This window comes from Phyllobates terribilis, unplaced genomic scaffold, assembly GCF_046119375.1.
Source record: "Phyllobates terribilis strain yellow unplaced genomic scaffold, ASM4611937v1 Scaffold_7__3_contigs__length_470593459, whole genome shotgun sequence".
NCBI lineage: Eukaryota > Metazoa > Chordata > Amphibia > Anura > Dendrobatidae > Phyllobates > Phyllobates terribilis.
Window position 1 is genome coordinate 41,821,160 of NW_027362767.1, and position 25,128 is coordinate 41,846,287.

At 46.7% G+C, this 25,128-nt stretch overlaps 1 protein-coding gene across 1 annotated transcript; it reads left to right on the forward strand.

Annotated features, from left to right (window-relative positions):
- The first annotated feature begins 507 nt into the window (after positions 1 to 507).
- Positions 508 to 25,128, forward strand: LOC141153529 (extracellular tyrosine-protein kinase PKDCC-like). The gene is made up of 7 exons (XM_073638414.1): positions 508 to 1,063; positions 3,364 to 3,486; positions 5,566 to 5,837; positions 6,043 to 6,122; positions 6,211 to 6,312; positions 19,109 to 19,288; positions 24,090 to 25,128. Exons 1-7 carry the CDS (start codon positions 563 to 565, stop codon positions 24,194 to 24,196), a joined length of 1,365 nt encoding a protein of 454 aa, XP_073494515.1. The 5' UTR covers positions 508 to 562; the 3' UTR covers positions 24,197 to 25,128.

The following is a 25,128-nucleotide window of genomic DNA, read 5'->3' on the forward strand; positions in this document are numbered from 1 at the left end:
GTTCAGCTTCTGGATACAAGATCACGCAAAGTATATTACAAAGTGCATTTAAAGTTGCAGAACTTTTTAAATTACGTAATATTTAAGCATTTTCTCCTATTCTATGATATTTTATTGCACTTCTGTTTTATGTAGACTATTTTATTTATATTAATTGCAAAGTGATTAATAAACTTTTTGTTGGCAGTGAAAAACCTTGTCTCATACATCACAATATTTCCCTTTTGGAGGATGAAAATACCATAGGATTGTGTTAATAAAAGTGTGCAAATATTTGCCTGTCTTGTGTGTTCGTCAGGACCCTAGAATGTTTCTGCTGCATCTTTTCCATTGCTGTTCCTACATATACCCACTAGGTGGCAGCACAGAGCTGACTGTACCCAGGGATCAAAAGTTTGCAGAGTGAGGTCAGGTAAGGGATGAGTTTTATTAGACCCTCCTCAGTGGGTGTCCACAGTCCCATTAACCCACCCCATTAAACCAAACAGGGGCAGGCATTCCTTTCCTAATGAACTCATTTACAGTAAGAGGACAGAGGTGACAAGTTGCCCAGAAGAGCACAATGAAAGGACAAATCATCCTCTCTGCGGCCGCCCTCACTCTCATAGCTTTATGGCTGAAGTTCTCCTTCCCTGGAGGATATTCATATGAGCCATTCCTTTATTCCCAACGCAGCCGGCAAATGAGGCGAGAAATTATGGAGAGACGCAAGGATTTGGTATTTTTTTATCAGACCCTATTGGAAACTAAAGGTATCGGCCCAGAGGAGGTCATGAGAGTTATGGAGGTGGCCATTGAGGTTCCTCAGAGACTCACCTGCCAGGATCTTGCCCATATTACAGGACTGGATTATATCGGATCAGGTTTTACCAAGATGGTTGTAAAAGGAACTTTACTGAATGGCAAATCCATGGCCCTCAAGTCCGTGCACGGGGAAGGCAGTGATGTGAAGCAATGTGTGCGCCAATATGGGGACCACGCTGGGTGCCACCGACTGGCCACATACAAGCTGCAGAAGGAGATTGCTCTGCTGCAGATCCTCCGCCACCCGGGGATAATCCAGGTAAATAACAATCATTTTTATTTATATAGCGCCAACATATTCCGCAGCACTGACAACCACATCCGAGAGGTCAATATGTCATTGCATCCCATACAGAATGCAGAGAGTTCCAGACTGGATGATATCTGCATTGTGATCCTATAAATTATGGGGGCTTATTGGCTCGATGCAGTGGTCATTGGTTTGTAGAGATGTCGTGGCTGATTGGTGCCCGACTGGCATTGAGATCTAAAAGTAAAGTATTGTCATCAGAAGCGGAAATGGCACCAGGAGCAGAAAATACGGCTACGTTCACGCTGAGTTTTTTGAGGATTTTCTTGCGGATCCTCACCAAAATCCTTCTCAAAAACGCTTTCTATTAATTTCTCTGGGAAATCCACTTTGCTGTTCATTTGAGTTTTTTGAGCGTTTTGGGGTTTTATAAAACGCCTGGTGGAAAAAAAGAGCGCATGAAACGGGTCCAGATGTAATCCGCTCCACACTAGTCACTGTCCAATCAGAAGTCTGTAATTATATATAGATTTATAGCTATACAGGCTACATGGTGAACTGTGATTGGAGCGGAGTTTGGTCGCCCAAGTGATGAGATGAGACCCCCTTATTCCAGATCCATATTCTGGCGGGCTCCGCTGTCCACTCCTCTTGAATATTACAGATCATTAGAGCGTCCAGACATCAAAGCCACCCCATAAGTAAGAGATGTAACGATATGAGAGACGTAATTAGTGACTGCTTCACCTCCCTGCTGTCATCTTTATACTCCCCCATCCAACCCCCCGATTAGCTCTGGACAGGGAATCTGTAAATACAACAAGACAAGAGCCAACCATGGATTTCACATCCAGTTTCATCTGCGGGCACCTTCTGATGAGTTTTATGGACATTGATGAGATCAATAGGGATCAACATTAATTCTCAGAAATGGTTGGAGTCCTGGGTGGATTGTCCAATCTTGATTTTCCCAATACCTTCAGCCTTTAGGGGGCTGATGTCTCGTAGACATGGTTAGTGGCCCTAGACATCGCTCAGCAATGGGTCTGAAGACCTTTACCGGTGGTCGGAGACCATGTGGAGTCATCTCCTACCAAACTGTGCGGTGTCAATCACTTTGGTTTTCAAGTTGCCCCAGAGAGTATGGGGTGGGCGCCTTATTGCAGTGGTGCAGCCCCATAATGACGGTCATCGGCTGAGGCGATAAGGCCATGTCCATTTCTGGCCAGTTTTGGGGGTCACAGTTTGAACCAGAAGAACATTTGCCATAAGAAAGGAAAAAAAGATCAATCCATTTGAACTATTGATCAGTTCTTGGCTATGGGAATTGAATACTTTTCAGGGTAAACTTAAAGGGATTGTTCATTGTCTTGCAGGGAACTTTTTTTAACACGTAGCTTAATGAAATCAATAGTTGAGTATCTATTACATGATTAAGACCCCCAATATCTCCATGACATCTATGATGTACATTAATAGAGCTATGAGCCCTGAAGTGACCAAGATTGTATGTCAATCTCACGGCTCATCAGGACACTTCCTTAGATAAACATGGCCGCTTTACACTTTCTAAAGGACACCCCCGATGCTGTGTATATCATAATATACATATATACAGCATCTCCGCAAAGCATCGCTTCCACCAGCAATATTACAAGGATTAAAGTGTCTGTATGGGAGAGCTGAGTGACTACTAATATGGCCACCATTACTACTTTTACAGGGGTTGTTGCCCACCTTTCCCAACCTTTTGATGAGGCCCTTCACCCTTGGCTTCTACTCATGGTTGCCTGGGCATCTACTCATGGTTGTCTGGGCATCTACTCATGGTTGCCTTGGCTTCTACTCATGGTTGCCTGGGCATCTACTCATGGTTGCCTGGACATCTACTCATGGTTGCCTGGGCATCTACTCATGGTTGCCTGGGCATCTACTCATGGTTGTCTGGGCATCTACTCATGGTTGTCTGGGCATCTACTCATGGTTGCCTTGGCTTCTACTCATGGTTGCCTGGACATCTACTCATGGTTGCCTGGGCATCTACTCATGGTTGCCTGGGCATCTACTCATGGTTGCCTGGGCATCTACTCATGGTTGCCTGGGCATCTACTCATGGTTGCCTGGGCATCTACTCATGGTTGCCTGGACATCTACTCATGGTTGCCTGGGCATCTACTCATGGTTGCCTGGGCATCTACTCATGGTTGCCTGGGCATCTACTCATGGTTGCCTGGGCATCTACTCATGGTTGCCTGGGCATCTACTCATGGTTTCCCACCTCTTTACAATTTGTTTTTCTCTCTTTGCAGTTACATGGCCAGTGCTATGTTAATAGCGCCCCCTCTGACATCAGGGTCACAGCAATGCTGGAACTTGGATCTCCCCTGGAGATGATTCAGCTCCTGCAAACCCCCTGGGAGGAGAGATTTAAAGTAAGTGAAGGCAAACAATGGTGATTGTTCTAGTGGCCATGCCTGGTAGGTGATATTAACCATCTAAACAGCTGGGAACTGCTTGCAGCCCATTACACCTCTGCCCAATGCAATCTCCCTCCAGCTGTGCGATGGTTAATGAGTAAAGGATTCCCCCAAGCAAAAGAGATTACCATAGAGGTCTGTGCAAACAGCCTGCTAAATGTCCTGCAATGTCCCCTCTGCAGGGACACAGGGGGTGGGTGAGCGGCCATTTACAATTCACAGCTCAGATCTGTGTTTGTATAAGTGGCCCTGTAAACAGGCCAGAGGTCACGCAGAAGCCATTATACTGTAAGATACAGAGGGCAGAAAGGGAATTTTTATGGCACCACATTCCTCATATTAACTTATGGAAACCAAAGCGTGAAACCTTAGCTCCACAAGGAATCCTCCTAATTTACACCTTGGTCTCACATTGCCCAGCAGACCCTGACCGAGAATGCATCCGTTCACTGACAACAAGCAGAGATCTTTAAAAATGAAGAAAGTTGCAGAAAAAAGTCCCTTAAGGACTGGATTCCTTTTTGCCTCCACTTTTTCCAAGTGCCATAACATTTTAGCCATGTCAGGGTTTGATTTTTTTGCGGGACAAGTTGTAGTGTTGAATAATACCATTCGTTTTATCATTTAATGTACTGAAAATGGAAAGAAATTCCAAGTGTGAAAAAAAAAACCACAATTCCTTCCCCTGTTTTTTTGGGTTTTGTTTTTTACAGCGTTCATTATATGGTAAAAATGTCCTGGTTACATGATTCCCCAGGTCAGTGTGATTACGGCGATACCAAAGTTGTATAGCTTATTTTCTATATATTAGTTTAAAAAAAAAACAAAAACAGAACTTTGTTAAAAAAAATAGTTTGCCTCTCTTTTCTGAGAACCGTAACGTTTTCATTTTCCCTTTGATGGAGCCATGTGAGGGCTTGTTTTTTTGCACATCAATTTATAGTATTAGTATCATTTTATACAGTACAAGTGCTTCTCACAAAATTAGAATATCATCAAAAAGTTAATTTATTTCAGCCATAATCATCAACATTAACAGAAATAAACACGTGAAATAGATCACTCTGTGTGTAATAACTCTATATAATAGGAGTTTCACTTTTTGTATTGAAGAACTGAAATAAATTAACTTTTTGATGAAATTCTAATTTAGTGAGAAGCACCTGTATATGTGATCATTGCTTTTGATTAATTGTATTTTGTGGGTAAAGTCTGGTGTCCCCCCCAAAAAAAACTGAAAAATCTGTCAATTTTATTTTTTTTATTTATTTTATGAAATAATTATTTTCAGATTTTATTAGTTCTTTTTTATACTTTTTTTCACACTTTTAATTAGTCCCCTAAGGGGACTTGAACCTGAAATCACTTGATCCCCCATGCAAAGCAAAGGCCGGGCTTCATAGATCCCCAACTGTCATGGCAACTGATTGGAACACCATGATCACATTACACGAGGGGCCAATGGCTGTCAGAAGTGACATTTTAAACGCAGCTATCACGCCTGACAGTGGCATTTAAGAGGTTAAACTGATGAGATTGGAGCTAGCTGTCTGGTGCTGGCTGTGTAGCACAGCAGTCAAGGCCACTCCATACTTGTATATATGACGGCCACCACAAAGGCGTTAAAGCTGTAACCACCAGGCAAGAGGTTTAACCTGTGGATTTAAGTGGCTAAATAATGATTGGTCAAGAGGAATGGGAACTTTTTATATAAAGATGCGGCATTTTTCTTGGTCTAAACACTCTATCCATTGAAATAACATGTATGCTCAGCTGAGCTGAACATGCATAAGTATGGGGGCAGATGAGAGGCCATTTTCTTCAGGAAACCATGGCGATTCCTGCAATTCGGTGGCCTGTTATTCTTGGCAGCCAATCACATTTCAGTTTTCATTTAAAAAATGGCCTCTGGAAAATGAGAGCTAGAAGATGATTGGTTGCTATGGGCAGCTGCCCCTCTTCTCCCTAGTAACACTTCTCTCCTCCAGCGCTTCTTGATAGATTTATTCTCACATTTTCATTGTTTTCGAACAGGTCTGTTGGGAATTGGTGCAGTTGCTGCATTATTTGGCAAATTCCCCTCTGGGTTCCATTGCCCTCCTGGATTTCCAGCCCAGACAGTTTGTCCTGGTGGATGGAAGCCTAAAAGTAACGGACATGGATGATGCCAGCAGCAAGGAGCCGGCGTGTAGACGGGATGCAGACTGCGCTCTCGCCTTCCCGGCCAGAACATTTACCATGAGCTGCACGGAGGCCGGACGGTGCATGGGGTCCAACGAGAAGAGGAACCTCTATAATGCGTACAGGTATAACGCTGACCCTAATAAACCGTCTCACAGGCTGGGAACAGCAGACATAACCCTAAATCCTGTAGTAAACACGTCCTAAAATGGGACGCTGTGTGGCACCATCGCTAATCACCAGTGTTTTCCGACAACTTTGGGCGATGTTTATATGTACATTTGGGGTCATTCACAGCCTCGTGGGTAATGGTCATTTTTGATGTTTCAGATTTTTCTTCACTTACCTCTTGCCTCACGCCGCTCCTCCCGCCCTGCGGCCACTTCTGGAAGACATCATGAATGTGACAGGTATGTCTCCTCCATAGGTGCAGGGTGGGCTACAGATGAATGGGGGGGTTTACAGGTTCTGATGCTGTTTTCACTGTTGTAATTGCAGGAGATTTACATGTCGGGATAAATGAGACCCTCGAGGCTTTTGAAGACGTATTACACGTGTACAAGTCAGGAATGACTCAAAGCCTGGAGCATCAATTACATAGTGAGGAACTTCTACAGTACCTTTCCAGAAAAATGGCGCAGCTGTGGCAAAAAATATAGCATGTGTCACCTATTAGTAGTGACTCATCAATGTGTTCTCCAAATGCCTCATCCATAATATTTGCCACATGCCCCATCAATAGTATCTACCATATGCCTAATCTATAGTGTCCACCACATGCCTCATGTATAGCGTTATAGCGTCCATCACATGCCTCATCGGTAGTGTCATCTACATGCCTCATGTATAGCGTGCACCACATGCCTCATAAGTAGTGTCCTCCACATGCCTCATGTATAGCGTCCATCACATGCCTCATCAGTAGTGTCATCTACATGCCTCATGTATAGCGTGCACCACATGCCTCATGTATAGTGTCCTCCACATGCCTCATGTATAGTGTCCTCCACATGCCTCTGGTATAGTGTCCTCCACATGCCTCTGGTATAGTGTCCTCCACATGCCTCTGGTATAGTGTCCTCCACATGCCTCTGGTATAGTGTCCTCCACATGCCTCTGGTATAGTGTCCTCCACATGCCTCTAGTATAGTGTCCTCCACATGCCTCTAGTATAGTGTCCTCCACATGCCTCATGTATAGTGTCCTCCACATGCCTCTAGTATAGTGTCCTCCACATGCCTCTAGTATAGTGTCCTCCACATGCCTCTGGTATAGTGTCCTCCACATGCCTCTGGTATAGTGTCCTCCACATGCCTCATGTATAGTGTCCACCACATGCCTCTGGTATAGTGTCCTCCACATGCCTCATGTATAGTGTCCTCCACATGCCTCATGTATAGTGTCCACCACATGCCTCTGGTATAGTGTCCTCCACATGCCTCTGGTATAGTGTCCTCCACATGCCTCTGGTATAGTGTCCTCCACATGCCTCTGGTATAGTGTCCTCCACATGCCTCTGGTATAGTGTCCTCCACATGCCTCATGTATAGTGTCCTCCACATGCCTCTAGTATAGTGTCCTCCACATGCCTCTAGTATAGTGTCCTCCACATGCCTCAGGTATAGTGTCCTCCACATGCCTCATGTATAGTGTCCACCACATGCCTCTGGTATAGTGTCCACCACATGCCTCTGGTATAGTGTCCTCCACATGCCTCATGTATAGTGTCCTCCACATGCCTCATGTATAGTGTCCACCACATGCCTCTGGTATAGTGTCCTCCACATGCCTCTGGTATAGTGTCCTCCACATGCCTCTGGTATAGTGTCCTCCACATGCCTCGTGTATAGCGTCCATCACATGTTTCATCAGTAGTGTCTTCCACATGCCTCATTGTAGCGCCGGCATCTCTCCACTCTGCATCCCTACCCCAGCAGAGACGCCAACTCACTCACCACCGCGGTCCCGCACTTCCTCCCTCCTCTCCTGCTGCTCATGACTGGGGTACGTACTTTGGGCGCAGATCCCCAGGCTCTGTGCTTAGGGTGCGCGCTCCCTCCTTTGTAACGGGGTCATGAATGCCATCCTAAAGTGTCCCCAGCTAATGGCTGGGAAACAACTACTATTTAAAGCAGTGTTCCCCAACTCCAGTACTCAAGGCCCACCAAAAGGTCATGTTTTTAGGATTTCCTTAGTATTGCACAGGTGATGGAATTATTGCCTGTGCAGGGGCATGCAACCTGATCCGAATATGTCAAGGAGATGAATGGAAGACGGCCTTTAATACCCGAGATGGCCATTATGAGTATCAGGAAATGCCCTTTGGACTCTGTAATGCCCCTGTCGTCTTTCAAGAACTGGTGACTGACATCTTCTGGGACCTTCTCTACACGTGTGTGGTAGTATACTTTAACGACATCTTGTTGTTCTCTCCCGATCTGCCTTTACACTGAAGGGATGTTCGCCAGGTGTAACATACCTGGCGGCGTCCTTGCATGGTGGTCCATCTCCCACTGTGCAAGAGGGCGCACTTGATCTCCTGTCCAGAATGTCTCTCTGGCTTCCCTCCATGCTGTCTGTTTGTGTCTGTTTCTGCTGCTTAAGGGCGGCGCCCGATCACTTCCTGCCTTTTGTACCTGCTGTGGGTCACACCCCTTGTGCGTCCTCAGCCTATTGCTGTCTGTCACTTGGTATATAGCTCAGCAGCTCCCTTCTATCCCTGCCTGTGCTTAGTGTTTCCTTCAGTGTGTGCTTGCACTCTGAAGGTGCCAGGTCCCGTCTCTTGTCTCCTGCTTTTTGTATCAGTTCCCGTGTCTGAACTTAGTCCTGTATGTCTCCTGCTTTGCGGTATCAGCTCCCGTGTCTGAACTGTGTCCTGTATGTCTCCTGCTTTGCGGTATCAGCTCCCGTGTCTGAACTGAGTCCTGTATGTCTCCTGCTTTGCGGTATCAGCTCCCGTGTCTGAACTGTGTCCTGTATGTCTCCTGCTTTGCGGTATCAGCTCCCGTGTCTGAACTGAGTCCTGTATGTCTCCTGCTTTGCGGTATCAGCTCCCGTGTCTGAACTGAGTCCTTTCTGTGCTCTCTTGTCTGTCCTGTCTGAACACGCTCCTAGCCTGTTCCTCTCGCCTTCTAGTGGCCGATTTCCTAGACCCGCTTCTGTGTCTGGTCTGTCCTGTCTGAACACGCTCCTTGCCTGTTCGTTCCGCCTTCTAGTGGCCGATTTCCTAGACCCGCTCCTGCGTCTGGTCTGTCCTGTCTGAACACGCTCCTTGCCTGTTCGTTCCGCCTCTCTGGGGGCCGTATTCCCAGACCCGCTCCTGTATCCCTCTGCAGTGTCGGTCTCTTCCGTACACTCAGTTCCAGTCTGAACTCTCTCCTGTCCTTTACCTGTTTTGCCTCTATGTCCGTTCCCTTCCTTTTTCTGCAGAGTCTGAACTCGTACCTAACTCCTGCTTGTTGTCTCTGCAAGTACTGTGTGAGTATCTGGCTCTGTCTTTCCCTTCCTGTCTGTTCCGTGTGAACAGAGCCCTGTCCTCCCTGCTCAGCCTTGTCTGCACTCTAGCTGTGCTTGCCTGTAACCCTCTGCCTGTATTGTTCCTAGTCCCGGTGTGTACTGGGTCCTATCCCGCCTGTGTTCCTACCTGCTAGTGCCTCCCTGTCTGCACTCTAGCTTTGCTTGCCTTTACCCCCCTGCCTGCATACCCGCCTGCCTGCATACCAGTCGTGCCTGCCTATACCCTCCAGTCTGTGTGCCAGCCTGTTCCTGTATTCCCCTGTGTGGGTCAACAGCCGTGTCCGGGGTCTGTCCTGGAGTAGCACCTGGTCCCTCTGCTCGGTTCCTCCTTGGTGCACTGGCGTCGTATGCCGTCGTGCGACCCTGGTCGGATCGGGTGAATACTTAGTCACGCCCCTCCAGGCATTCACTCTCCGGCACGGTCCAGTGGAATCACTACCAATCACACGCACACGCCGCTTAGCCCGGGCGTGTGCATAACAGCATGCTCAGGCCATGGTTCCCGTTGAGCCCCACGGCCTTCGCTCTTTGAGAAGTTTTTCCAGCGAATACATGCATTAAAATAAAATAAATAAATTTTTTTCCCCCTTTAGCTGAGTTCCAGGCGAGTTACGCACCCGTCCAGATGGATCTATCAGCCCTCGTTCCTGCGGATCCGCCACGTTACTATGGGGATCCAAGACAGTGTCGTGCATTTGTGGAGCAATGCATGCTACACTTTAAGGCCTACCCTCTCTATTTTCCTTCCGATTGGGCTAAAGTGGCCTTTATGATTGACTACCTAGCGGGTGATGCCTTGAAATGGGTCACCCCCCTATGGGAAGCATGGGATCCTGTCATCCTTGACCTGCAGGCCTTCCTGGTGGCCTTTCGTATGGTCTTCGAGGACCCTAACTCTGAAGCCCCTGCTGAAGCTTCACTTCCCAATATCCCGGAGCAGCCCCGACGGGTAATGTGTGTGGGTAGCGCAATAGTCCTCCAGCCCAATGAGACTACTGCCCACCCAGAATCCTCACAGGGTGACTACGCTTTCCGGAATACTTCTCTCAACCTCAAGAGGCAGTCCAGACGTGCTAGACTTAGAGGCAAGCCGTCACGCCAGGGTCTGTCCTCCCTGAGACCTCCTGACCCCAACCTTGAAGTCCCTACTGAAGCTTCATCTCCCTGTATCCCGGAGAAACCCCAATGGGTAATGTGCGTGGGTAGTGCACCAGTTCTCCTGGCCGAAGAGACTTCTGCCCATCCAGACTCCACACAGGAGAACTTCCTGCACCCGGCATCAGATGCTTCTTTCTCTTTAACCGGTGTGCATGTCCAAGGATGCTCCAAAGCTGTGGTTACCTCAGAGTCTGTGCACCTCTACTACCTGGCGGAGGATCCCCTGTTGCCTCCTGAACCCTCCGGGATACCACTCGATGACAAATGGAGAGAGACTTCTCTACACCCGGTACTCAATACTTTGTCCGCTTCGTCCTGTGAGCCTGACAATGGGTACCCCAAAGTGGTAGTTACCTCCGAGTCTCTACACCCCTCCGACCAGGCGGAGGATCTCCAGTTGTCTCCTGAACCCTTCGGGGTGCTACCTGGTAGCGAAAGGACAGAGACTCTCCTATACTCTGTACCTGATACCTCGCTCGCTTCGTCCAGTGAGTCCAACTTAGTGTACTCCGAAGCAGAGGTTACTCCTGAGTCTCTACACCCCTCCGACCAGGCGGAGGACCTCCAGTTGTGTTCAGAATCCTTCGGGGTGCCACCTGGTGGTGAATGGACAGAGACTTTCCTATATCCTGGATCTGATACCTCGCTTGCTTCGTCCAGTGAGTCCGACCTAGTGTACTCTGAAGCAGAGGTTACCCGTGAGTCTCTACACCCCTCTGACCAGGCGGAGGACCGCCAGCTGTCTCCAGAACCCTTCGGGGTGCCACCTGGTGGTGAATGGACAGAGACTTTCCTATACTCGGTACCCGATACCTCGCCTGCTTCCTCCAGTGAGTCCGACCTAGTGTACTCTGAAGCAGAGGTTACCCGTGAGTCTCTACACCCCTCTGACCAGGCGGAGGACCGCCAGCTGTCTCCAGAACCCTTCGGGGTGCCACCTGGTGGTGAATGGACAGAGACTTTCCTATACTCGGTACCCGATACCTCGCCTGCTTCCTCCAGTGAGTCCGACCTAGTGTACTCTGAAGCAGTTGTTTTCTCTGAGCCTCTGCACTCTTCTGACCCGGCGGAGGACCTCCAGTTGTTTCCTGAATCCTCCGGGATACCACCAGATAACAAAGAGACAGTGACTTTTCCTCATTATGTACGTGATAACCCGTCTATTTCTTCCTGTGAGCTTGACAAGATGTACCTCGAAGCAGAGATTACCCTTAAGTCTCTGTCCCCCTCCAACCCAGTGAACGACTGGCCCTCGAATTCCCTGCGGAAGATTCTGGCAGGCCTGAAGAAGAGGGGGCGTAAGGGGGGAGGTACTGTAACATACCTGGCGGCGTCCTTGCATGGTGGTCCATCTCCCACTGTGCAAGAGGGCGCACTTGATCTCCTGTCCAGAATGTCTCTCTGGCTTCCCTCCATGCTGTCTGTTTGTGTCTGTTTCTGCTGCTTAAGGGCGGCGCCCGATCACTTCCTGCCTTTTGTACCTGCTGTGGGTCACACCCCTTGTGCGTCCTCAGCCTATTGCTGTCTGTCACTTGGTATATAGCTCAGCAGCTCCCTTCTATCCCTGCCTGTGCTTAGTGTTTCCTTCAGTGTGTGCTTGCACTCTGAAGGTGCCAGGTCCCGTCTCTTGTCTCCTGCTTTTTGTATCAGTTCCCGTGTCTGAACTTAGTCCTGTATGTCTCCTGCTTTGCGGTATCAGCTCCCGTGTCTGAACTGTGTCCTGTATGTCTCCTGCTTTGCGGTATCAGCTCCCGTGTCTGAACTGAGTCCTGTATGTCTCCTGCTTTGCGGTATCAGCTCCCGTGTCTGAACTGTGTCCTGTATGTCTCCTGCTTTGCGGTATCAGCTCCCGTGTCTGAACTGAGTCCTGTATGTCTCCTGCTTTGCGGTATCAGCTCCCGTGTCTGAACTGAGTCCTGTATGTCTCCTGCTTTGCGGTATCAGCTCCCGTGTCTGAACTGTGTCCTGTATGTCTCCTGCTTTGCGGTATCAGCTCCCGTGTCTGAACTGAGTCCTGTATGTCTCCTGCTTTGCGGTATCAGCTCCCGTGTCTGAACTGAGTCCTTTCTGTGCTCTCTTGTCTGTCCTGTCTGAACACGCTCCTAGCCTGTTCCTCTCGCCTTCTAGTGGCCGATTTCCTAGACCCGCTCCTGTGTCTGGTCTGTCCTGTCTGAACACGCTCCTTGCCTGTTCGTTCCGCCTTCTAGTGGCCGATTTCCTAGACCCGCTCCTGCGTCTGGTCTGTCCTGTCTGAACACGCTCCTTGCCTGTTCGTTCCGCCTCTCTGGGGGCCGTATTCCCAGACCCGCTCCTGTATCCCTCTGCAGTGTCGGTCTCTTCCGTACACTCAGTTCCAGTCTGAACTCTCTCCTGTCCTTTACCTGTTTTGCCTCTGTCCGTTCCCTTCCTTTTTCTGCAGAGTCTGAACTCGTACCTAACTCCTGCTTGTTGTCTCTGCAAGTACTGTGTGAGTATCTGGCTCTGTCTTTCCCTTCCTGTCTGTTCCGTGTGAACAGAGCCCTGTCCTCCCTGCTCAGCCTTGTCTGCACTCTAGCTGTGCTTGCCTGTAACCCTCTGCCTGTATTGTTCCTAGTCCCGGTGTGTACTGGGTCCTATCCCGCCTGTGTTCCTACCTGCTAGTGCCTCCCTGTCTGCACTCTAGCTGTGCTTGCCTTTACCCCCCTGCCTGCATACCCGCCTGCCTGCATACCAGTCGTGCCTGCCTATACCCTCCAGTCTGTGTGCCAGCCTACCAGCCTGTTCCTGTATTCCCCTGTGTGGGTCAACAGCCGTGTCCGGGGTCTGTCCTGGAGTAGCACCTGGTCCCTCTGCTCGGTTCCTCCTTGGTGCACTGGCGTCGTATGCCGTCGTGCGACCCTGGTCGGATCGGGTGAATACTTAGTCACGCCCCTCCAGGCATTCACTCTCCGGCACGGTCCAGTGGAATCACTACCAATCACACGCACACGCCGCTTAGCCCGGGCGTGTGCATAACACCAGGTCCTGCAGAGATTAAGGAAGAACCATCTGTACGTCAAATATGAAAAGTGCGTCTTTGAGCAGACATCTCTTCCGTTTCTGGGGTACATCATTTCCAAGACCAGCTTGAAAATGGATCTCGTGAAGGTATCCTCCATCTTAAAGTGGCCCTGTCCAGACAGTCTGAAAGACAACCAGCAGTTTCTCGGATTTGCAAACTATTACCGCCAGTTTATTTCACATTTCTCCTCTTGGACTGCTCTTATTTCTGCCCTGACTCGCAAGAGGGCCAATCCTAAGATATGGGCTCCAGAGGCAGAGAATGCCTTTGTGTCTTTAAAACAGGCCTTCTCCTCAGCTTCTGTGCTGCATTGTCCGGACAATAACAAGCAGTTCTTTCTGGAGGTGGATGCTTCTTCTTCAGGGGACACAGCCGTTCTTATTCAGAAGTCTTCTTCCGGTCGCATTGTGAGCTGCGGCTTCTTTCCCAAGATCTTCTCTGCTCCAGAACGCAATTACCCTATAGGTGATCGAGAACTGTTAGCGATTAAACTGGCTCTGGAGGAGTGGATACGTTGGTTATATACACTGACCACAAGAATCTAGCCTATCTGCAATCCGCACAGCAACTTAACCCACGACAAGCCAGGTGGTCTCTGTTCTTCACTCGCTTCAACTTCACTCTCCATTTTCCTGCCGGCAGATAAGAACGTTAAGGCAGATGCACTCTCTAGATCCTTCCAGTCTTCCGACCAGGAGGAGGAGTCTCAACACATCACTGAGCCCTCCAAAATTTTTACGGTCACACCGTTGGATTTGTCTCAGCTCCCTTCCAGAAAGATTTACATGGCTGTACCAGGTAGGAAGTGAGTTCTTCTATGGGTTCACTCGTCTAAGGTGGCTGGCCATGCCGGTCAGAAGAAAACTGCTCTCCTCATCTCCCAACATTATTGATAGCCAACCTTGTGCAAGGATATTGCGGATTTTGTCTCTGCCTGTCCCTCTTGTGCCCAGATCAAAACCCCGAAACAGCTGCCTACCAGCAGCATATAGCAATAGATTTCATCATCGATCTTCCACTATCGGCCGGGTGTACTGTTATCGGGGTGGTTGTGGATCGCTTCTCCAAGATGGCCCATTTCACTCCACTGCCTGGTCTCCCATCTACTCCAGTGCTTGCAGAGAAGTTCTTTATAAATATTTTTCGCCTCCATGGTCTTTCGCTCCATATTGTCTCGGATAGAGGCATCCAATTTACTTCTCACTTCTGGGTGGCCACCTGCAAATTACTTAATGTCACTATGGATTTTTCTTCAGCCTACCACCCTCAATCCAATGGCCAGGTAGAGCTGGTCATTCAGATCCTGAACACCTTCCTGCGGCACTTCATCAGTACCTACCACAGTGACTGGTCTGAACTCAGCTGTGGGCTGAATTCTCGTACAATAGCCATGTGAGTGAATTTTCTGCCAAATCTCCATTTTTTGTAGTCTAAGGTCAACATCACAATATTCTGTTCCCTGTTTCTACTACCTCCAATATTCTTGCTGCTGAATCCCTCATCAAGGGTTTTTCTAAGATCTGGGAGGACACCAAGTCCAAATTATTGAAGTCCTTGGAACTGATGAAAAGACACAAAGACTAGAGACGTCTGGATCCACCTCTGTTTTGTCCTAGGTACAAGGTCTGGCTGTCATCTAAATATGTCCGTCTCAAGGTACCATGCTATAAACTTGGTCCTCGCTTCATCGGATCATTCGAGGTTCTAAAACGGATCAGTTCAGTAGCCTACAAGCTCAGACTTCCGGCCTCTTTACGGATCCACAGTTCTTTTCACGTGTCTGTCGTCATCAGTCCTTTTTTCAAAGATCCCGGTGTACCACTCCTGCTCCAGTCAGCACTGAAGACATTTTTGAGGTAGAGCACATTCTGTCCATCAACTTTTAAAAAAAAAAAAAAAATGTCATCAAAACTTTTTTTCTTGTGGATTGGAAGGGGTTTGGTCCTGAGGAGAGGTTTTGAGAGCCTAGGGAGAACATCCATGCCCCTCTCCTCCTAGAGAAATTCCTTGCGTGCTTGAAAAAGAGGGGGCATAAGGGTGGGGGGGTACTGTACCACCGGCATCTCTGCACTCTGCCTGCCTCCCCCAGCAGAGATGCCAACTCACTCACTGCCGTAGTCCAGCACTTCCTCCCTCCTCTCCTGCTGGTGATGTCCGAGGTACGCGGTTCTGCATGCAGATCCCTGGGCACAGTGCTTAGAGCGCGCAAGCTCCCTCCTTGAAGGAGCCACACGCGCTGTCCTAAAGTGTCCCCAGCCAATGGCTGTGAGAAAATTACTATTTAAAGCACCTGCACCGGCATGGAGGTGCCTGTGCACAGTTGTTAGTCTGTTTCTTAAACATGCTTGCTAGTTCTCAGGTCCCAGTGCTTGTACCCCTGTATACCAGTCCTATATATCAGCCATGCCTCGCTGCCTGTCTGTATATTAGCAATTCCGGTCTGCACCAGCCTGCCTGTATATCAGCCGTGCCCATCTGCACCAGCCTGCCTGTATATCAGTCGTTCCCGCCTACCTATCAGCCGTGCCCACCTGCAGCTGCTGCCAGGATACCAGTCGTGCCCTGTAGTACCTGCCTACCTGTGTGTCTGTCATGCCAGTCACTAGACCAGCCGTGCCAGCCAGTACTTGCCAAGTCTGTCATTCCTGCCTCCTGTCCCTTGGGGGTCAGCTGCCATCCACCCGATGTCAGTCCTGGAGTAGCACCTGTCTCTGGCTCCCTAGTCTCTCCTCGGATCAAGGTATCGTCAGCCGCCGTGCATCCGAGGTCGTATTTGGTGAGGCACCTAGTCACGCCCCTCCAGGCTCTCCTCGGATCACAGTGGTTCAACAACCCAGTCCGTTACACTCATCAGTAGTGTCCTCCACATGCCCCATTAATAGCGTCCTCCACATGCTCCATTAGTAGCGTCTTCCACATGCCACATCAATAGTGTCATCCAAATGCCCTGTCAATAGTATCCTCCACATTAACATCAATAGTAAAACCTACAAAAGACAAAAATATATCTCATACCCTACCATCATTATATATAAATGTAAAGCAAAGTTGCATAATAAATATAGGGTACTTAGTGAACTATTTTTGATCAAAAAAAGTTCACTAAGTACCCTATATTTATTATGCAACTTTGCTTTACATTTATATATAATGATGGTAGGGTATGAGATATATTTTTGTCTTTTGTAGGTTTTGCTTCTTTTTGCTAGTGTGAACATGCTCCTATTTCTTGCATGTCTACCATCTTAGACCTCAGTTCACATTGCTTGGTTTATTAACATCAATAGTGTCCATCACATGCCCCATCAATAGTGTCCTCCACATGCCCCATCATTACATCTACTTTACTCTTTTGGTTGGTGAGCATGCATTCACCTTATTGCATGGTTACCCTAAACCATACATGTCAAACTCTGGACCATGGGCCAAATCTGGCCCGCAGGGTGGTTATATTTGGCCCGAGACACCAGAACCGCCACCCCAATGTGGGGCCATTATTCTGTATGGAGGACTATATGGGGCCCATTATACTGTATGGAGGACTATGTGGGCCCATTATTCTGTATGGAGCACTATGAGGGGCCATTATTCTGTATGGAGGACTATGTGGGGCCCATTATACTGTATAGAGGACTATGTGGGGCCCATTATTCTGTATGGAGGACTATGTGGGGCCATTATACTGTATGGAGGACTATGTGGGGTCTATTATTATGTATGGAGGATTATGTGGGGCCATTATACTATTTGGAGAACTATGTGGAGCCCATTATACTGTATACTTGTTGGCCCGTGACTTTGTCCAAGTTTTTCATTTAGGCCCTCTGTGTGTTTGAGTTTGACATCCCTGCCCTAAACTATCAATGTTGATATGACTGGTTGCTGCTATGATCTGGTAATAATGTAGCGTGCACAGATGCCGAATACCGACGGACTCTAAAGTAGTCACATCCTCCTCACCACTCAAATCGCGCTATTGTTTATCACAGTTTTTAGAGTACAGACCAAAAGTTTGGACACACCTTCTCATTTAAAGATTTTTCTGTATTTTCATGACTATGAAAATTATACATTCACACTGAAGGCATCAAAACTATGAATTAACATATGTGGAATTATATACTTAACAAAAAAGTGTGAAACAACTGAAAATATGTCTTATATTCTAGGTTCTTCAAAGTAGCCACCTTTTGCTTTGATGACTGCTTTGCACACTCTTGGCATTCTCTTGATGAGCTTCAAGAGGTAGTCACCGGAAATGGTTTTCACTTCACAGGTGTGCCCTGTCAGGTTTAAGAAGTGGGATTTCTTGCCTTATAAATGGTGTTGGGACCATCAGGTGTGTTGTGCAGAAGTCTGGTGGATACACAACTGATAGTCCTACTGAATAGACTGTTAGAATTTGTATTATGGCAAGAAAAAAGCAGCTAAGTAAAGAAAAACTAGTGGCCATCAGTATTTTAAGAAATGAAGGTCAGTCAGTCCGAAAAATTGGGCAAACTTTGAAAGTGTCCCTAAGTGCAGTTGCAAAAACCATCAAGCGGTACAAAGAAACTGGCTCACATGAGGACCGCCCCAGGAAAGGAAGACCAAGAGTCACCTCTGCTCCTGAGGATAAGTTTATCCGAGTCACCAACCTCAGAAATCGCAGGTTAACAGCAGCTCAGATTAGAGACCAGGTCAATGCCACACAGAGTTCTAGCAGCAGACACATCTCTTCAACAACTGTTAAGAGGAGACTTTGTGCAGCAGGCCTTCATGGTAAAATAGCTGCTAGGAAACCACTGCTAAGGACAGGCAACAAGCAGAAGAGACTTGTTTGGGCTAAAGAACACAAGGAATGGACATTAGACCAGTGGAAATCTGTGCTTTGGTCTGATGAGTCCAAATTTGAGATCTTTGGTTCCAACCACCGTGTCTTTGTGCGACGCAGAAAAGGTGAACGGATGGACTCTACATGCCTGGTTCCCACCGTGAAGCATGGAGGAGGAGGTGTGATGGTGTGAGGGTGCTTTGCTGGTGACACTGTGGGGGTTTATTCAAAATTGAAGGCATACTGAACCAGCATGGCTACCACAGCATCTTGCAGCGGCATGCTATTCCATCCGGTTTGCGTTTAGTTGGCCCATCATTTATTTTTCAACAGGACAATGACCCCAAACACACCTCCAGGCTGTGTAAGGGCTATTTGACCAAGAAGGAGAGTGATGGGGTGCTACGCCAGATGACCTGGCCTCCACAGTCACCAGACCTGAACCTAATCGAGATGGTTTGGGGTGAGCTGGACTGCAGAGTGACGGCAAAAGGGCCAACAAGTGCTAAGCATCTCTGGGAACTCCTTCAAGATTGTTGGAAGACCATTTCCGATGACTACCTCTTGAAGCTCATCAAGAGAATGCCAAGAGTGTGCAAAGCAGTCATCAAAGCAAAAGGTGGCTACTTTGAAGAACCTAGAATATAAGACATATTTTCAGTTGTTTCACACTTTTTTGTTAAGTATATAATTCCACATGTGTTAATTCATAGTTTTGATGCCTTCAGTGTGAATGTACAATTTTCATAGCCAGGAAAATACAGAAAAATCTTTAAATGAGAAGGTGTGTCCAAACTTTTGGTCTGTACTGTATATCATACTGTTACACTTCATACATGACCCTAATCCTCTCCTGCTCTGTATTCCAGATTACACAGTTCTGAGAGGATTCCGCATGAATGACACAGACGGAGATTTCAGGTGCTGGCCGTCCTATAACCACCAGGGATGCCTGCTGTCCGTATACAGTGCGGCGGAGGCTGCTGACTTCTGCAACAGTCGTCCACAGTGTCACAACTTTGTCATTAGTCTGCAGAGGACATGGACTGGTATGTAGCCTGGGGCTGATATCGTATTTCCTCTATATAGTGTACTGTCATACAGTGTACAAATAACCATACAGTGCATAACTATATAAGCTTAATACAGTTTGGTGCCAAAATAACAGGGACATACACTGACCTAAATATACTGTCATACACTTGTCTAATACAGAGCGACCACTATATACTGCAAAAATAATAGTATTGACTATAATGCTTAGGTATATACCACCATACAGTGCTAAAATATTACTGCCATACAGTGACCAAATAACAAATCCATACATAAAGTAATTTATTAATAATGCTACGTAATGTGTAAATAATACCGCTATATAGTGAGCAAACAGCTTCATACATAAAGAAAATAATAATTCTGTGTAATGTATAAATATTATCGTCATGTAGTGACCAAGTTACAGCTTCACAGATAAAGAAACTAATAATAATGTTATATAATGTATAAATAACATTACTATACAGTGGCCAAATAACAGATAACAAGTGCGTGCATAAAGTAATCTAATAACAGTGCAATATATTGTAGAAATTTGGAAATACATTGACTAAATAACAGCTTGATACATAAAGTAATGTAAAAATAAAGTGATATAATGTATAAATAATGCCATCATACAGTCACCAAATAACAGGTCCCTGCATAAAGTAATCAAATAAATGTACAATAAGATGCAAAAAGTAATACTGTCATACAGAGATCATATAACAGCTTCATACATAGAGTAATCTAATAGCAAAGCTATCTAATATATAATTAATACTGTCATACCGTGACCATATAACAGGTTAATGCATAAAATAATAAAATAACGGTGTCATGTATGTATAAATAATATTGCCTTACAGTGGCTCAATAAAAATGTCATATATAATCTCATGACAGTCGATAATGTATAAATAGTACCACCATATAATAACCAAATAAAAGCTGTGCATAAAGTAATGTAATAATAGTGCAATACAATGTACTGTATAAGCAATCGCGCTATACACCTAATATTAAGATTGGTTGTGGCTGCACCTGGATTTTTACTCGCAAATTCAGCGGTGGATTTTGCCTGTAATCCATGTATTACATTGCAGATTAGTCACCCGTTTCCGAAGCTCGCAGCACTCCTCCTCCCTGCCCCTATATTTTAGCCCTATTTCATCCTCAATTTCCTGTTATTTTCTGATAGTCCTTCACTTTACGAGGCCTCGGCGCTGAGTTACTGTAAATTCTCATTTATCATGCTGTTTCCCAGCATGTTGCTGCTCTTTAGATCCCTATCACAGCAGTTATCCTGGTAATTATATTTGGGGAGTACGATGGCTCTTGCAGATACGTGGATCCTGGCAGCGGCACATTTTGATTATATTACGGAGGCTTTTATTACATGCCAGCACATAATGTGCCACAGGGCTCACGGTGTTGACAATATCTCAGAACTCTTTGTATACACTTTTAATCTTTGGAAAAGTGCTCAGCAGAGACATTCTGAAATACATTACATACGCCCCGTGTCCCCATGTGAGGGTTACGTGCGTGGAAATGCACTGATTGGAATCTCGGCTCGGGTCCAGGCTGTTTGTGTTTGGAATACCACGGTTTAGGGACATTTTGAGCCTCTGTTCCCGTAATCCTGGTGGGGAAGTCTTCCAAACAGCAGGTGTGGTCAAAACAGCTGGACTTAAAGAAGTATTCCCATCTCCAGGATCCTATCCCAATATCTAGTAGGTGTAATAATAATAATATTGGCAAATGCCTCCAATTAGAAATATAGTATAGTTCTCCTGATTAGCTATGTCGCTTACCCCATGAGCAGGGCATTGCTGTAACTTAGATATCCATGGTTATGACCACTCATACAGTGACAGTTAGTTATTGGTGGTCGTAACCATGGATACTTAAGTTACTGCAATGCCCTGCACATGAGGTAAGCGACATAGCTAATCAGGCAAACTATACTACGTTTCTAATTGGAGGTATTTGCTAATATTATTATTACACCTACTACCTATTGGAATAGGATCTTGGAAATGGGAATACCTCTTTAAAGAGAATAGATGGAGGCAGGACACGCATAGACTGTTTCATTTGCTGGAGGAGGGGATATTTTGATATACATTTACTTTGGATTTATTTTATTTAATTTCTGTATTTTTTATTTTTTTTTAAATATTTACTCTATTTTTTTTTTACAAATGAATTAACCTTTCAATTTTATTTAAAGGGGTTGTGCTTGTTTAACAATCCCGCTAAAACAAAGTTGATCACACAATGTCTGCAAGGGAGCCAAAATGTTCCAAATGTTTAATTTTTCTGCAGCGCCCCTCAGGAGAAACAAAGGATTGCATTGTGACCATTGAAACCTATTAGCTGGTAATGCATGGGCGGGCTGGATCCTCCAGAAACATAGACTGTACTTCACTAAATATACAAAATCATAAATGAGGATTCTGAATTTTGCACCCCCGCCATTTGTAACTCATACTTAACCTCGATTAACCCTTTAAATACATTTAAAGAGGACCAGTCACTTGCCATAAATATGTAATGACATTTACCTGGTGTGTTCTCCTGAATCTGACGCTGATTTTCTTTTTTTCACTTGCCTTTCCATTCCTAAGATATAGCTCACTTCTCACTGTGTATAAACCTAGTGTTTCAAGCCAAATGGGTGTGGTCTTCAAATCTGCTTGTAGGCTGTCTTCTTGAGCAACACACCCACTTGGTTAAAAAAGACTAGATTTACATACAGGAAAGATAGGGCCATATTTCAGGAATGGAGAGTAGCAGGAACAAGAGAATAACAATTCCAGATTCAGGAGAACAGCGGTGTCTACACCAGGTAACCATGGGCGTACCCAGGATCAAAACTAGGGGGGGGGGGGCAAGCCATGGTCACAGATACCCAAGAGAAATATATAGGTATATAGTACAGTGCAAAGATTTCACTTCTTACATTATAGGAGTGATATCTATTGTAAATTCCACAATAGCTCAGAAACCGGCGAATCGCTCCACACAGTATACTGGCCCCCATAAAATGCTCCATACAGAATACTGGCCCCTATATAACACTCCATACAGGATACTGGCCCCTATATAACGCTCCATACAGAATACTGGCCCCTATATAACACTCCATACAGAATACTGGCCCCCATAAAATGCTCCATACAGGATACTGGTCTCCATATAACCCTCCATACGGAATACTGGCCCCCATATAACACTCCATGCAGGATACTGGCCCCCATATAACGCTCCATACAGAATACTGGCCCCCATATAACGCTCCATACAGGATACTGGCCCCCATATAATGCTCCATACAGAATACTGGCCCCCATATAACGCTCCATGCAGGATACTGGCCCCCATATAACGCTCCATGCAGGATACTGGCCCCCATATAACGCTCCATGCAGGATACTGGCCCCCATATAACGCTCCATGCAGGCTGTTCCCCACACATAATGCCTCATGCAGGCTGTTCCCCCCCACATAATGCCCCACGCAGGCTGTTCCCCCCACATAATGCCCCATGCAGGCTGTCCCCCCCCATATAATGCCCCATGTAGGATGTCACCCCCCCTTATAATGCCCCATGCAGGATGACACACACCCCCCCTTCCTATAATGCCCCATGCAGGATGTCACACACCCCCCTCCCTTATAATGCCCCATACAGGATGTCACCCCCCCTCCCTTATAATGCCCCATACAGGATGTCACCCCCCCTCCCTTATAATGCCCCATGCAGGATGTCACCCCCCCTCCCTTATAATGACCCATGCAGGATGTCACCCCCCCTCCCTTATAATCCCCCATGCAGGATGTCACACCCCCCCTCCCTTATAATGCCCCATGCAGGATGTCACCCCCCCCGCCCTCCTTATAATGCCCCATGCAGGATGTCACCCCCCCCGCCCTCCTTATAATGCCCCATGCAGGATGTCACCCCCCCCCCTTATAATGCCCCATGTAGGACGTCACACACCCCCACCTCACCCCCCTCCCTAATACTGCCACGGGCCTCCATACAATACAAAAAAAAAAATCAAATACTCACCTCACGTCTCACCTGCTGCCGCTGCTCCGGACTCCAGCGTCGCCGGCCTCACCCCCTCTGACCTGAGACGTCACAGTGCAGCAGCCGCAGAGGATGCAGGAGCTGCTGCGGAGGCACGGGGAGGGGTAAGTATTGTGCCGGGTGCCGGGGCCCTGAGCAAGTGGGGGGGAGCGGGCGCTGACACCGCTCTCCTCCGCTCACGGGGTCCCATAGCGCGCGGGGTGCCTGACGGTGAGGGGCCCCCCCCCCCGCCTGCTCAGGGCCCCGGCATTTGCCCGGGTGCTGACGCCGGCCCTGATGTGCGGCGTGCGTCCCTGCTTCTAGGGGGGGCTGCTGCCCCCCCCTGCCCCACGGTATGTACGCCCATGCAGGTAACAACAATTATATATTTACGGCAAGTGGCAGGTCCTCTTTAATTTAAAGAGGTCGTCCAGTTTTAATAAATTTGATCACACAGTCAGCTGTAATCACAAGGGAGCCCTCCAGCAGCATGTGCCTAATTTCCCTGCAGCGCCTCCACAGGTTGAAATGAAGCATTACATTGAGCCCATTGAAATCCATGAAAGTGACATAAAATTATGGGCTAGTTTGATCCTCCAAGGAGAGCCCACCCTCTGCTATGGTTGATCCCTAATTCTGAAGCCACTTTCTGAATTCATTACTTACTAATAGGTGATTTGTTTTACCAAAGTAGACACTCGCATTAATGTTGTAATTTTTTCCCACAGGACGCTATCTTACTGCTTTTACCAAAAATTCCCTCCAGCTTGTACCAGATGAGAATTACAGTGTCTACGCGAAGCGATCAGGTCACAGCGACATGCAGGAGGGATGAAGCAGAGCGCTACACTCATCATTAGCGCTACACTCAATGTTATATCCAGAGCGTGAAGCTCCTGGGACCCAACGTAAAATCTGTAACATGTCCCCTCACTTACCACGGGCTATTCATATGGGGCAGAAAGGCTTTTGGGCCCACTAAGATACCAGAGCTCAGGTGCAACTGATATCTTTGCACCCCCTATAGCTTCACCTCTGCCGAGAGCTGAGATCACAAATGAGATGAGAAGGAAACGGAAGCAGATCAGCCGCCAATCTGTGATCAGTAAGAATGAGGAAGACTTCAGTCAACTCAGAGTAACTATACACCGATAAAGGTTACTTCTAGATTTGGGAACAGCGGCTATTAGTGTTTGCAAACTAAAATTACTGCCAGTAAAGTAGTTATATTCTTGTACATTGGGGGCAGTATTATAGTAGTTATATTCTTGTACATAGGAGCAGTATTATAGTAGTTATATTCTTGTACATAGGAGCAGTATTATAGTAGTTATATTCTTGTACATAGGGGGCAGTATTATAGTAGTTATATTCTTGTACATAGGGGGCAGTATTATAGTAGTTATATTCTTGTACATAGGACCAGTATTATAGTAGTTCTATTCTTGTACATAGGAGCAGTATTATAGTAGTTATATTCTTGTATATAGGGGGCAGTATTATAGTAGTTATATTCTTGTACATTGGGGGCAGTATTATAGTAGTTATATTCTTGTACATAGGGGCAGTATTATAGTAGTTATATTCTTGTATATAGGGGGCAGTATTATAGTAGTTATATTCTTGTACATTGGGGGCAGTATTATAGTAGTTATATTCTTGTACATAGGAGCAGTATTATAGTAGTTATATTCTTGTACATAGGGGGCAGTATTATAGTAGTTATATTCTTGTACATAGGGGGCAGCATTATAGTAGTTCTATTCT